Genomic DNA, 15,374 nt, shown 5'->3' with positions numbered 1-15,374 from the left:
GTTGCTGGTAAGACCACTCCCCTACGCACGCAGACATTAATAAAGAAGCTTATCTACATCACATTGTTGTCAATTTCTTTTATCCCGTTTGGGGACATTGACAGGCTTGAGGTGGGCCCATGCAAACCTCATGAAGTTCAACAAGGCCAAGTGCAAGGTCCTGAACCTGTCATGGGTTGAGACAATTCCATGCACAAATACAGGCTGGGCAAAGACTGGATTGAGAGCAGCCCTGTGGAGAAGGACTTGGGGGTATCAGTGGATGGAAAACTGACTGTGAGCTAGCAATGGGCGCTCACAGCCCAGAAAGCCAACTGTATCCTGGGCTGCATCAAGAGAATCATGACCAGCAGGTCAAGGGAGGTGATTCTCCCCCTGTATTCTGCTCTTGTGAGACCTCACCTGGAGTACTGTGTCCAGCTCTGGGGCCCCCAACACAAAAAGGACATGGATCTGCTCGAGTGGGTCTGGAGGAGGCCACAAAGATGATCAGGGGGCTGGAGCACCTCCCTTATGGAGACAGGCTGAGAGAGTTGCAGTTGTTCAGCCTAGAGAAGAGAAGGCTCTGGGGAGACCTTATAGCGGCCATAGAGCACTTACAGGGGGCCTACAGGAAAGATGGGGAGGGACTCTTTCTCCCGTGGTGTAGTGATAGGAGAAAGGGTAATGGTTTTAAACTGAAAGGGGGTAGATTTAGATGAGATATAATGAAGAAATTCTTTCCTGTGAGGGTGGTGAGACACTGGAACAGGTTGCCCAGAGAAGCTGTGGCTGCCCCCTCCCTGGCAGTGTTCAAGGCCAGGTTGGACGGGCTTTGAGCCACTGGTCTAGTGGAAGGTGTCCCTGCCCATGGCAGGGGGGGTTGGAACTAGATGATCTTTAAGGTCCCTTCCAACCCAAACCATACTATGATTCTATGGATGTGCCCTTGCAGCAAAAAAGGCAAATGGGATCCTGTACTGCATTGGACAAAGTATTGCCAGCATGTTGAGGGAGGTGATCCTTCCCCTCTACTCAGCACTGGTGATGCCACACCTGGAGTCCTGTGTCCAGTTCCAAGCTCCTCAGTACAAGAAGAACATGGACATACTGGAGAAAGAGTCCCAAAAGGGCCATGAAGATGAAGGGACTGGAGCATCTCTCCTATGAGGAGAGACTGAGGGAGCTGGCACTGTTCAGCCTGGAGAACAGAAAGTTCAGAGGGGATCTTATTAACATATACAAATACCTCTACAGAAGGTGCAAAGAGGACGGTGCCAGGCTCTTTTCAGTGATACCCAGTGACAGGACCAGAGGCATAAACTGAAACACAGGAGGTTTCTTCCAAGCATCAGGAAACACTTTTCATTGTGAGGGTGACCAAGCACTGGCACAGGTTGCCCAGGGAGGTTGTAGAATCTCCATCCTTGGACATATCCAAAAGCTATCTGGTCATGATCCTGGACAACTGGCTGTAGGTGGCCTTGCTTGCACAGGGCGGGTTGGATCAGATGACTTCCAGAAGTCCCTACCAACCTCAACCATTCTGGGATATAATATGTATTATATGTGACATATTATCAAAATGATGCCATTTCAGTATTTTCAATTAGAGTACTTTTTCTTTATTGACTCCTTTTGCACATCCCCAGAGAACACCTGGCAATTGTGGGAGAGGGAAATAACTTTCATTCCTACTTCTGACCAGCACCCAGTTGCAAAGACAAAACTGTGTATGTTCAGAGGGGGATGATCTACATTTAGCTTTCTATCACCTCTGGTGTTTTAGAAAATAGCTCAAAGTAAAGTCAGTCCACAGGGATATATCTATGCAAGAACTCACTGCCAGTGTTACTACTGCCTAGTGGTAGCATTAATTATGTTTTTCTTGACATTGCACAAAAAAGATCGGCTCGGTAATGCCACCAGGAAGTATTTACTTGCAGTGCAACCCACAGGCAGATCCGGTGCAGCTAAATTTACTGCTGAAGAAAAACCAAAACAAAACTCTGCTTCCCTCTTTCCTGTATGTTTTCAAAGCTCCTACACATATAGAGGATTCCACATGGAAGGTTTTACCTTGGTGATGTGCTCCGGTACTTGATCTGGCTGACTGCTGAACTCACCACCTATCTGGAAGTCACTGACGCAGGAAATCGAGTCTCTGAGCTCGGTGAGTGTCTGGCTGCCCAGTACAAGGACTGTCTGATAGGGTTTGCGTTCTTTATGCTACAAAGAAAACAGCACATGGCTTCAAATAAAAATCACTTGTCAGCATCAGTACTGCTCTTGACAGCTTGAGGTCATTAATGGCAGCATATGGCACATCACCTCTCTGTACAAGATTTTAAACAGCATCTTGCCTCAGCTTCTCCTAAGGCTGCCATTTATTAGTTTTATTCAGAAACTTAAAAGTCACATTTCCCACTGAAAAGTGCAGGAAAGGAGGTCTGAGCGCACTTATCCCAAATCCAGAAAGAGTACTTTAGTTTCAGAATTTGAGCTTTCTGTGAAATCAACTGACTGCTGAGTAATTATTGTAAAAGTCTCCTTCTGCAAACCACTAACAGAATGAAAGCCAGATTCTGAAATAGCCTTAAGAAGTTACCACAGCTGAAGGGTTTACCATGCTTCCTCAGTGGACTTACTGATTTTAACCGCTTGGAAAAGCAAGATATTACCTGAGTAGGGTAGACACATCAGAATACAACCTAGAGAATTTAGCACTCACCTTCTGAAAGATGACAGGATAGAAGATGTTCAGAGTTAAAAGTAGTTCTCCCTCCTCAACTAGATCTGTTGGATTGTTTGGCCTCTTTCCAATTGCATGTGACTCCTTGAAAAATAAAGATACATATATATTATATTGGTAACTACTTATATATCATAGTCCATGAATAAAAGTCTGAGAAACGCTGTTCTAACTGTAACTTGTTTTTGACTGTGTAGTCTTCTGAATTGTTAACAGCCTAGTTCTTCCAAAATTGAAAGGTGAGAAACTGCTGTAATTACTGATTTCAAGCATTTTCCTTCATTTCTCAGCTCTCGAAGAGCAATTACAAGATACCTGACTACTCCTTGGCTACTTGTAAAAGGAACAAGCTTTAGAAAACTCTTTTCTCTTAGGATATTATTAATAGCAGGAATAAGTAATAAATAGATATTGTTTTATAGGCTTAATTAATAGAGCACAGGTGCTCTAGGAACAATACTGACAGTTCAATGCAGTATGCACAGGTGCTCTAGGAACAATACTGACAGTTTAAGCAACTTAAAAAGGCTAGGTAATGAAAAGCTAGACATAGATTAAGTGTATGTTAAATAGAACATTTTGAGTCTTTTCTCTGAAGTCTAAAAGTGAATTATGGTGAAAATTGTTCAGGAGATAAGTAACCATGATGACCGAAGACTGCATCAATGAGCAGTGGTGTCCAAAGAGGAATCAGAACGGAACGATAAGAACTAGCTGAAACTGTAGAATACAATGGACTTTTGAAATTGATGATGAATTGAGAGCTGAAAGTTCCTGGAAAATCACCAAAGACTCTCTGTATTGGATGTTAGATCATATATATAGAGGGCGCTTTTTGATAGCTGTTGCCACTCACTGAGGTGATGGCCCAACTCTGAGTTGTTAATAAAGCCAGCCTAGAGGTACCCACAGTCTGGTGAAATCCTTTAACACTACTGAGAGGCCCTCGCATAATGGGAATTAAAGCCTGCTGTCGCTCTGCCCTCATGGAACCCAGCTGCTACCAACTTTCATCACTTAATGCTTTGAAATGCTCTTTGAATGCTTTCACATGTAAAGGGGGATTGCAACCCTGAACTTGAGAAAGACTGACCTAGAAACTAGCCGTAGGATGAGGTATATGGAAATAAAAATTAGTCTAACACTTTGTCTTACTAGAGAAGCTTGACATAGCTGGAGGTCCCAATTCCTCCAAAATCCAAAACAAAATCCAGCACTGCCCTTGCCACACTACTATGTTTTAGAAAAGAAGTGAAAGCATTTCCACATTTCCACCCTACTTTGTGTTTAAGATATAGCCCAGGTGTGAGAACGAGGGAGGGCACTTTTCTGTGGCAGTTAAGTTTCCTCCTTTTTCAACAAAAAAGAGAGAATACTAACTGCACAAACACTTCCAACCAGCACAAAGTATTCTTCAGATTTATTAACAGGAGTGTGTACTGCTGTGAGACTTCAGTTCAGAGATACCTGTGCTCCATCCCCTGCATCTCCTTTCCTCATGTGACACATTCCAAACTCACAATTCTTAATGCTCTCATCCTGTTCCAGGACACTGTGGTCCCAACCAGCTTTGACACACAAACCAGCTACCACTGGTTTGTGGTAACTGACCTTGTGCTCGTTCTTCAGAAACAGAAGTAAGACACCACTCATTGAAACCCTTTATGAAGATTGCTATTGCAAATATTTTCTCAGATATGCCCTAGGCTAAGAGCCCAAAAACAGTTCATCTCAGCTGACACATGTTTACACCATGTGCCTGGGACATGGGACAGCTGAAACAAGATCCCTCAAGACAGACCAGGAAATCTCAAAGGGAAAAAATACTCAATAGTCACAAGTGAGGCTCCCTCTTCACTATACCTCCATCCCTAACTTTTACAGTAGTTCATGGTTTGTTTGTTCAACTCACAGTCTCCAGCACTGCAAAATTTAAGAACTTAAGTTTTCCTGTTTAGGACTTTAATGGTTGTGAAGACATCTTAAAAAAAAGAGGTACTAAGCATAGTTAAAGGAATTCCAAGATGGCTTTTGAGGGGCTAATCACTACACTCCTGGTTCCTTACAGCTCAGAATGGCTTAGAAACTAGGGTTACAAAGCTCAGAATTAGGAACTTTGTGTCACCATGCTCCTACTGCCTTCTTCTTCAAGCCTTACAGAAACAAGCTCACAATCATTTACACATTAAAACTTAGATTCCAACACAGGTCTCCAGGAGCAAAAACATTATACATTTTGTCTAGCTTTATAAGTTCACATGATGTTTAGTACACTTGATCCCCTAAACAATGCTTTAGTAGCAACCAAATAAAAGCAATCACACAGTGGTAATGAGCTGGAGTTTCTCCTTACTACATTCAGTACCAGACTGTAAGAGCAGAGTTCCTGTCCTACCTTTCTATAAAATGTCTTTAATCTTAATCATTACCTGCAAACTCATATCTGCAAACATTTACAGTGTACAGAGATTCATAGTGATGAAAAAAATAAAGCAGCCAGAAGTTGGATTTTGACTGTGATGAGCTGTCTTGAGATCCTACGAGATGACAGGGAACTTACCAACTCATAGGCAAGAGTTTCTTGTCTGCAAGCCCGATCCACAATAATTGTTTCTTCTCTCCTCTCTAATGCTTTCTTTCTAATTCTGAGGAGTAGGAACACAGGACAAAATTTCATTCAACAACTTCCATGCAGAATCTCTAGGTATAATTTTAAATGACACAAGCTACTACAGTCCAACTTTCAAAGACCAGGATTTCTGGCTGTCTTACTACAACAGAGTAACTTACAACACTCTTGTCTCCTGACTCCCATAAAACCTGGTAGTACACAGGCCAGATTGTGGACTTCAGCCTGTTTTTTAATTTCCTCTTATGTGCAAATTACACGTTGTTTGTAGGCAGTTTTTTACACTTACAAGAAAAAACAGCAAAATGTTATCTGAAAAGCTCTCCTAGGAAGAACACTTTCCTACATTTGAGGAAGCTGTTTCAACTATCTATCCCTCCCACTTCAGAGAAATTCAATCCACATTCAAGCAAAAAAACAAGGAAAAAAGCACAAATATTTTCAACCCCGTGACACAGATACTTTTCTAAAAAAACCTGAGTATCATTTGTAGAAGAAAGAGTATTGTACACTGATTATCTACTAAAACACATGTATTTAACCACTGCATGAACACCAAATCCCTTCTAACTTCCAGAACAAGTCTATGTACCCTCCAGACCATCCTGAAGGTTTTCAGTAACAATCAGATTTAACACTGATCACAACCTTTACATTAGTACTATGCAAACTGAAATTCAACTACAGCAAAGGCCTGAACTGGCCAAGTATGAATTCAAAGTTCACTATCTGGTAGAAACTTAACATATATTGCTCAACTTCTGAAATGCACCAGTAGTATCAATGAATTCTATAAAGACTGCTACAGACTAAGACGTTATCTTGCTACAACTCCAGTACTTAAGCTTTGGCTGTTACAATGTGACTGTGGGTTACTAGAGCTAAGAGCTACACATTTATTACACAAGGCTTTGGACAAACCTCCCACACATGACTACAAGAAGTCCCCTGCATGATCCAAATTTAGGTGCTAGTTCGGAAGTACCTAGGGCCAGAAATCCTAAGTTCTTCCAATAAGAAAGATGACCTATTCTGTATATCTTAATAAAAAATTCCTAAATCACATTCAAGCAAAAGGATCATACCAATTATCCTATCATAAGCTGGTGTTTCTGCCCTTAGAATACTTCTGGACACTGCTTCAGAAAGTACACCATTGCCTGGAAAGGGAACAAGCAGACAGCCATGCTTTTGTGCTTGTTTTCCACCCCAACCCATATCAGGGTACTGTGAGCATACTATAACGACATACCGAAGGGTTAGAAGACTGCTATCTTCAGGAATAACATCCGGATCCTTTTCTTTATCAGAAGACATTAACACATCAATGCTAGGAAAATAAAGAAAATAACTATTACACTTTTTTTCATACTTCCTTCATAACAAAAATCAGTTAAGCTGTTCTTAAAAGGAACAAAGAGAGCAAAATGTGAATAAACAAGATATAGCTTGTATAGCCTAAATCAGGGCAAAAGGCCAGTATGGTTGTTAAGATAAAGAACCAGAAGAGTCCTAGAGTTTATATCTGGCTTTCACAGAGATTGGGTAAATTTTATCTTTCTTTTGCCTTCTGACTAATCAAGCATAGCTGCCTATAGAGGTTTAACAAAATGTACGTCCAACACTTTTTATAAACTAAAAATGCCACTTGACTTTTTCAAATCTCATCCACATACTCTGATTTTCTGATGAACTATGGCAAAATCAATGAAAAGGAAACATCAACCTCAACCTGTATGGTAAAGCTAACACCCCCCATCAGATACAAACATGGGCAAGCCACCACATTTACATGAACTGACATTGCTGTATTAGGGCACTAATTTATGCCACGTTTCTTCCAGTGGGAATAAGACAACACTTCTGCCAGAAGTGACAGGTCCACTTTTCCTTGTATCCTTCTTTCCATCTTTTCTTCCTCACTGTTCTTGTATTTGCACAGAATCCAAAGTACAGCTAACCATAGTTTTTTCCTGTAATGCAAATCACTGCAGGATGTGGGAAGGAAAAATGGAACTGCTTTTGGCTGCAGCACTGATTTAACCTGATCATACAAACATTAGGCTTTCATAACATAAATGAAGATGGAATTTCTCATAAACACAACACAAAAAAATGAATTCTGTGGGATACCATATCTGCTCCCCTGCCAGATTTATAACATAAAGTTCCCACATACCATTCCACAATCCATCTGAAGGCTTCAGATTAGACACTATAATAGTATGAATTACCTTTTCAGAAACATACAAAATAATACTGACTCAAAGACAGTGGTAATTTTATATTACTCACAAAAGAATTTTATCCAATAAAAATAGTCTGAGAAAAATATTTAAAACAGAGAAGTATCACCTGCATCAGACTTGATCTCTTTTGTGTCTTTACTGTTTGAAGACTACATAAAAGCAGGGCTTATACCACTGCCTAAGTTCATGTGTAGTTTGAAACCCAGCATACTCTTGTGCATATCCATCTCTTTACGAGACAAACAAACCACTGCTGAATTCCAGGAAAAATTCCTGGAGTGTACCATTTATTCTCAATAAAATTTATGATTTGATTATATTTTTTCATTATCATCTTATCTTCCCCATAATTTTATAATGTTCCCCATGTCAACAACACTAAGCTAGGTAATACTATCACTGCAGTCATGAATAAGCTTTTAGAGTGGAACTGCATAGGCTTATACAGTAATTGAGAAATAAAAGTCTGGAATCAAACGGTATCAGCTGACAATAAGCAAAAGTCCGAGACGAATTTTTGGTTGTGGGTAGGCAGCCTAGTTCTCATGACCAATAAATTCACTATTGAATCATACAATCATAGAACGGTTTGAGTCAGAAGAGACCTTCAAGACCATCTAGTTCCAACACCCCTACCATGGGCAAGGACACCTTCCACAAAGCCCCGTCCAACCTGGCCTTGAACACTGCCAGGGAAGGGGCATCCACAACTTCTCTGGGCAACCTGTTCCAGTGTCTCACCACCCTCACAGGAAAGAGTTTCTGCCTTATATCTCATCTAAATCTACCTCTTGCAGTTTAAGACCATTACCCCTTGTCCTGTCACTTCACCCCCTGATAAAGAGTCCCTCCCCATCTTTCCTGTCAGTCCCCTTTAAGTCCTGGAAAGCTGCTGTAAGGTCTCCCCAGAGCCTTCTCTTCTCTAGGCTGAACAACCGCAGCTCTCTCAGCCTGTCCTCATAAGGGAGGTGATCCAGCTCCCTGATCATCTTCATGGCCCTCCTCTGGACCTGCTCGAGCAGGTCTATGTCCTTCTTATATGGGGGCCCAAGAGCTGGACACAATACTCCAGGTGAGGTCTCACAAGAAGCAGAATAGAACCTCCCTCAACCTTCTGGCCACACTTCTCATGATGCAGCCCAGGACACGGTTGGCTTTCTGGGCTGCGAGTGCACATTGCTGGCTCACAGTCAGTTTTCCATCCACTGATATCGCCAGCTCCTTCTCCAAAGGGCTGCTCTGAATCTGCTCACTGCCCAGCCTGTATTTGTGCATGGGACTGCCTCAACCCATGTGCAGGACCTTGCACTTGGCCTTGTTGAACTTCATGAGGTTCTCACAGGCCCACCTCTCAAGCCTGTCCAGGTCCCTCTGGATGGCACATCCCTTCCCTCCAGCGTGTCGACCACACCACACAGCTTGGTGTTGTCAGCAAACTTGCTGAGGGTGCACTCAATCCCACTGTCCATGTCACCAACAAAGATGTCAATCAGCCCTGGCCTCAATACTGACCTCTGAGGAACACCACATGTCACTGCTCTCCATTCAGACACCGAGCTGTTGACCACAACTCTTTAAGCACGACCATCCAGCCAATTCCTTATCCACCGAGTGGTCCATCCATCAAATCCATGTCTCCCAATTTAGCGACAAGTATGTAGTGTGGGACAGTGTCAAAAGCTTTGCACAAGTCCAGGCAGATGATGTGAGCTGTTCTTCCCTTATTCAGATAGAAGATAATTTGAATTTACTATTGTTTAGTTAGCTTCTTACCATCCAGCAGTACACAAAGAGTTTTAGCCTTCCCGTCTTACAGATTTCATCCCAAACAGAAAATCATTCTTTTTAAATTACTGAGTTATCCTTAGGTTCCCACTTGTGGAAGTGGAGGCAGAGACAACTGAGTCCTCTATCAAGTGCAGATCAAACCACTGCTGAGGAACAGTAATTTAACTAACATAATGGAGGACAACAGCACCTTGGAGAACACAGAACAAGCATTAGCCTTTCTGACGAGGCTGTTCTCCATTCAGCGTAGATTAGCATTATGAATAGCCCACCTAATGACGTAATGTACAGACACTGACAGGCAAAGCAACTCACAACTGACCCTTCTGTGGAACTGGCATCCCACCAGCATGATCAGACTAATTATCTGAGTCTTCCTGCACATGGACCAGTGACCCTATTCACCAAAATGCCCCAAGTCACTTTTTGAAGAAATGACTGTGTATTTTGTTCTGTAAACACCACACACATTATTTGGAGGATCTGAAAACATCTATTACCTACCATTGTGAAGTTTAGCCTTCATCAAAGGTGACAGTTTCCCATTTCCGTTTTATGCATATGTATGTCAGAACTCACTAAATATACTTGTGCTTTCCCTCTCTCCCACAGATCTAGGCCAGGGATCTCTGGCTGTGGTATCCACACCATGCTCACTAAATGCCTGCTGCAGGAAAAAAAACTAACTATCCCCAGAAAGCAGCACCAAGCAGACACAGTGTAAAATAGCTGGCACGTAAACTGCTTCCTCTTTTTCTTTGTAAGGACGGAAAGATATCTAGTACAAAGAGATATTGCCACTGAATCCCTGACAGGTTCCATGGACCCTTGCAAGCCCAGATACTGCCATTTCTCACTCCTGGAAAGTCAGAAACCCTCAATTTCTAAAGAAATGTTACACAAAGCACTTCTTTCAGTATTTTGGATCAGTCTAGTAATTTATGGCATATGACATTGTATCACATGCACTGAAGCCTTGAAAGGCTTTGCTGTATAGCTTTTTACACAGGCCATGCTGGAGTTCCTGGGTAGCTCCACTGCAGCCAGTGGAACCACATCACTAGTATTTGGTCCACGGTCCTGAGAGAACCAGGCTTTAAAATGGAAAGTATATGGTAATCCCTCCAGAAATTAAGGCTAAGTAGTCAGTGTCATACACCTAACAGATGAAAGTGCAGGCAATACAAAGTTTGCACTAGTCACACCTCACTCCTGAGAGCCACAATGGCAGGATTCCACCGTGTCCCCACACAGAATATTCCCCGCACACAAGACAAATACATTCAGTGCACTCAGTTATGGTAGAGGGGCAAACACTGGCTGTACTGCTTAATGGACACTGAGGTGAACTGTAGGAGACTGATAAGGAACAATAGTTGAAAGTCTCACTTGGAAAAAGCACACAAAGTGTTAGAGGAAATTTATGTCCCCTAGAAAGATATTTTAAGGCAGCTATAAATAAAAAGGCCAAAGGCAAGTTTGTGGAAATCTGGACATGCAAATAGACCATCAGTGAAGCCTTTAATCACCGTGATTTTACTTTTCTCAGAATATTCAGGCAGCACAAAAAGCTTCCTCAGTTTCAGAAATTAGAAGATGCTTTAGTATTTTGCCTGATATTTTTGTAGTAAGCAGATACAGTGTTTATAATACTCTTTATATTGCGTATATTTTAAAGGCAGTACTTTCATCACCTTTGAGACACTAATACTACAAGATGCTAAATACTAATACGTTAAGACGCTAATGCTAGCTTAATACAGCTTTATAACACATTCCTAGAGATATTGACAACTACTCCTTCTAATAAAACAAGAAGGTGAATTAGGGCTGAAGTGGAATAAGGTAATTCTAAGCGTCACCTCCCTCAACCTACTGATTTGAGTCTTAGCCTGTCCTTCATGTACACAACAAATCACTCAGAAGGCAAAACCAAGTAACATAATTTTGTACCTGCAACATTCCAGCACTTCAGTTGCTCAAACACCAATAATGAATCCCAAGCTAAACCTCTTTGCTCACAGACCACTAAGGCATTTAAACAAAATTTAAAATTTGACCCTCCCATTTGAACAAAATTTAAAGCTTTACCCTCCCTACACCTTGGTTATTTAAGAGAACTACTGATCGAATCTCCTAGCTAAGGACACCATTTTACACCTGTTTAAAATCTTATGGAAAAAACAATTAATTTTTTTAACGATTGTCTGCATACCACTCAAGCAGTAAGCAAAGCATTCCTACCAAGTCAAATTCAAGTGAGTGAAGATGGAATTTTTCTTCTGCATTGTTTGCAGGAATGTATTACATGAAGAAAATAGAAGAAAAAAAAAAAATCAACCACAGCACACTGAGATGCACAAAGACTTAAACAGTATTTAAACATTACACCATTTCTCCTTACCAGATGACCCTAAATCGTCAAGAATACTTAAATGTACACAGTGTCACTATATTCTAAAAAAGATTTAACTATAGATATTGAAAAACTTCATCCTGAGTCTATGAAGGATTCTCTTAACCTATTACTATTTTAAAAATAGATACAGGAGGAGTATCCACATCTTCCCATCTCTCTACTACTCAAGGAAAACCTCCCTAACTTGCCAGAAGTTCCCTTACAAGTCAGAAAAAGTCTGTGTTTATATCCAGGATATGTTCATTTCAGCATCTAGAAAACTGTATTTACACCAATAATAAATGTGACCCAAGACACCATAGAACAGATCTTGGTGTAGTCCAATGTTTTCATTTCTTCTCAAGGGAAGAATACAAACAGCTTAGAGCAGGCAAGTGAAAGTGACCAGAGGTAGCAATTTGAGGTTGGCCAATGTAAAGGAGAGAGACTCAAGAGGCTACGACTATTTAATTTAAAAGCAAAAGCACGCAGAGATTAGGGATTGGGATTTCTAGCCTGCACAGGGGAAAGGTCACACCAGGATGTGCAGGTTTATCTTCATTCTCCTACAAAGCCAGCAAAGCAGCTGCCAGATGATCTGTTCTCTCCTCCTCATAAACTGCCTGTCCTTTTTTTCTTTCCCAAACCTTTCCACTACACACCACCACTTTCTCCAGTACACTCAGCAGCAAACAGACAGCACTGCTCTGTAACACCAGCAAACGCAGCAGATGAAATGTAGCAGTCATAGGTTGAAGAAAGCAGAACAATGAAAAATGAAGGGAAAAATAAACAAAGCATAGAAAATCTTCTTGGAATTCAAGTGAAAATAGCAACAGACAGGCTCAAGCAACAGCAGAGAATAAGCCATGGCACAGGAGCAATCAGAGACTACATCTGCACTGCGAAAGCTTACAGAATAATTCCCACAGTTGCTGCCACACCAGAACACATGAACTGTTTTTAATACTAACATCAGTCTCTATTTTTACTAAGCCTAGTAATGGTAAAAAATTATCCTAGTCACCAGAACTCTGACATCTGAAGTAAAGCTATGTTTTAGTTAAGCCAGCATTAGAAAAAGTGAGAATGACTGCCAAATTTCTTCTCTGTTGGCATGGCAAGATATAATTCAGTAAGTGTTGATTTTTTCCTGATTAAAAATGACCCTAAAGGTCGTGACTTCTGAAAGGCTTATTAAGATCTCACCATTACACACAACACTCACACAGGTATATCTCGGCTCAGACACTGAACTCTGTGCCCCTGGGGTCCTATTCCTATTCTCTGTTGCCTTTTACTAAAGCAACAAATGTTCCTACCTTCCCCTTCCTCTGAGGTACTATCATCATGTAAAGGAACAATAATTATCGAATTAACTTTGTCCAGCTAATGACTTTATCTCAGATAGTGTTACTAATGTTGTTTTTGCTGTTATCCCCATAATTTGGGGTATAAGTCTGGAAACATTAGAACGACATGCTCATGACAACACCTGCATTTTTTTATATGCATCTTGCATGTACAGCACTGAAGGAAAAGCCATCAAGAAGAGCTCAATATATAGTGCAATTCTAGTTACATTTACCAAATTATGCCTTCTGCATCACTTTTGAGACCATGTTCATTGTATTCAGTGCATGAGAGTGAAGAACCTCCATTTTGCCTTTGAAATAGCTCGACAGTACTTCTGCGCCTTTGAGGAAATAACTGAAGGACAGAACTTGCACAAATCTATATACATAGCAACAGAACTATGGCAAATCATCATCTGTGATGCTTTCTGCAGAAATTACTGCCTGAAATCAGGTCTTTCCTACAGGTGAGAGGTGATTCTCACTATTCACGTGAGCTGAGAGCCTTCCAGTTTTAGCATGCTAGACCCCACTGCTTCAACCCCTAGACGGTTCTCTTCTTTCAACACTATTTGCAATTCACTGCTCCACAAATACGAGTGAAGTTACAAGTGTAGAACAACCGCACATTTTTTCTTTCCTGACCCCAGTGCAACCTAGACTGACTGGGCAAACAGCATTATTCCCCGCACAAAGAAGCACCTGCATGGCTTTGACTTCACCACTAGCCCTGACAGGAACAGTCGGTAGAGGCTAAGGGCCCAAACAAGCCCAACAGTTAATGTATGTTGCCAGTTACGAGAACTCATCTGAATGATGTTAGCACAAACAGATACCTGGGTCTTTTTCTTCAAATAAGGTACGCCTTTCATTTTGCAACTGGGGCCTCCTAAAGCTATGCACATGTTCAGATACTCGTTGGGTAAAACTTAAGGTAACACGCTGCTAACTATTTACTTAAGAAACTTTTAAGTGCTGAACCGTCTGTTCGTGAATTCAAGGCCATAACAAAGTTTCTGCCAGTGGAGCACCACCCTCTAGAAAAACGATGTTCTCCTTCACTGCGTATTTACCCGGGAGATAAAAAACCCACATGGCACAGACCCCGAAAAGACTGTTCAGAAGCGGTTTTTTGCCCAGGCACCTCCCGCCTCTCCTGAGGAACCGGTGCAGCGTCTGAGCGACAGCATCTACGACCCCCGCCCCGGGGCGGCCGCCCCTGCACCAGCACCGAGCCAGGCCGAAAGCTTCCCGCCAGGACCGGGGCCACAAACCCCCGCCTGGAGAAAGCCGGTGGTTCCCGCCCCGGCCCGCACACCGCCGCCGGCCCCGCAGTCACCTGCACACGGCCCGCAGCTCGGCCACCGTCTCCGCCGTGCAGCCCAGCTCTGCTGCTACGGCCGCGGCCGCGTCCGCCTCGGCCGCCGCCCCCACCGCCAGCGAGAGGTCGGGCGGCCCCAGCTCCTGCCGCCAGCAGCGGCCCAGTGCGCCCACGCGGAAGACGCGGGTGTACAGCTCCGCCGCCTCGTAGTCGGGCGCAGCCCCCGCCGCCGCCGGCGTCTCGGCCGCCGCCATGGCCGCCAGTCGCGCGCGCGGCCCGCCGGGGCCTGTAGTCCGCTGCAAGGAGCGTCAGCGGCCGCCGCGGAAATGCGTCACGGCCGCCCCAGGCCCCAACCGCCCTGTGGGCGGGCCCGAGAGCGGCGCGGCCCAGGCCTCCCGGGGCGGCTCTCCGAGCGCGGGCGTCGGGCCGGAGGGAGGGCCGCGAGGGCGTTGGTAGCGGGCCGCAGCGCCGTCGGTGCGTGCCGGGGGATCCGAGAGGAGGAGCGGCGGGCAGGCTGCCGCTGCGGGAGGCGGCACGGCCTGGGCGGCTGGCGTCCGCCGCCGGCGGAGGGAGGGAGGGTGCGAGCGGGTGGCGGGCCTCCGGGGCCGCGTGCCTCGGCGGGCGGAAGGGCAGCCGGGGGCGGGGAGAACGGCTGCGGAGCTCCTCCAGCGGTGCTGGAAAGTGCCTCTCAGCGTTCGTTAAAAAAACTCTCAGGGCGTTAAAAACGCACTGTGTCCGTGGTTTTACAGCGGTACCAAGCCTTTCATCGTGCTTTATTGAAAAATTGCATTTTCTCCTACCAAAGTGAAAACTTAATCCTTGCCAGTCCTTTCTTTTATAGCCTTAGGGCGTTTAATAATACAATGAACAGGGTTCCTGAGATAGGTAACAATTTACTTTACT

The 15,374-nt window shown here is 43.4% G+C and overlaps 1 protein-coding gene across 7 annotated transcripts in view; it reads right to left on the bottom strand.

The window, feature by feature from the left end:
* The window catches only part of SNAPC3 (small nuclear RNA activating complex polypeptide 3), a 56,359-nt gene extending 41,609 nt beyond the window's left edge, over window positions 1-14,750 (bottom strand). For all 7 annotated transcript variants that reach the window (XR_012627255.1, XR_012627254.1, XR_012627256.1 and 4 more), the window contains exons 1-5: window positions 14,490-14,750; window positions 6,613-6,690; window positions 5,292-5,376; window positions 2,711-2,815; window positions 2,059-2,208 (exon numbers count right to left, since the gene is read on the bottom strand). Coding sequence is in view for 3 of the 7 variants with exons in the window: in XM_074857219.1 (XP_074713320.1) it covers window positions 2,059-2,208; window positions 2,711-2,815; window positions 5,292-5,376; window positions 6,613-6,690; window positions 14,490-14,725 (654 nt within the window). In the remaining 4 variants the exon portion in view is untranslated. The remainder of the gene's footprint in view (window positions 1-2,058; window positions 2,209-2,710; window positions 2,816-5,291; window positions 5,377-6,612; window positions 6,691-14,489) is intronic.
* Window positions 14,751-15,374: the final 624 nt, after the last annotated feature.

This window comes from Strix uralensis, chromosome Z (assembly GCF_047716275.1).
Source record: "Strix uralensis isolate ZFMK-TIS-50842 chromosome Z, bStrUra1, whole genome shotgun sequence".
Classification (NCBI taxonomy): Eukaryota; Metazoa; Chordata; class Aves; order Strigiformes; family Strigidae; genus Strix; species Strix uralensis.
The sequence above is the reverse complement of the archived record's forward strand: the minus strand, read 5'-3'. Positions and strand labels throughout refer to the sequence as shown.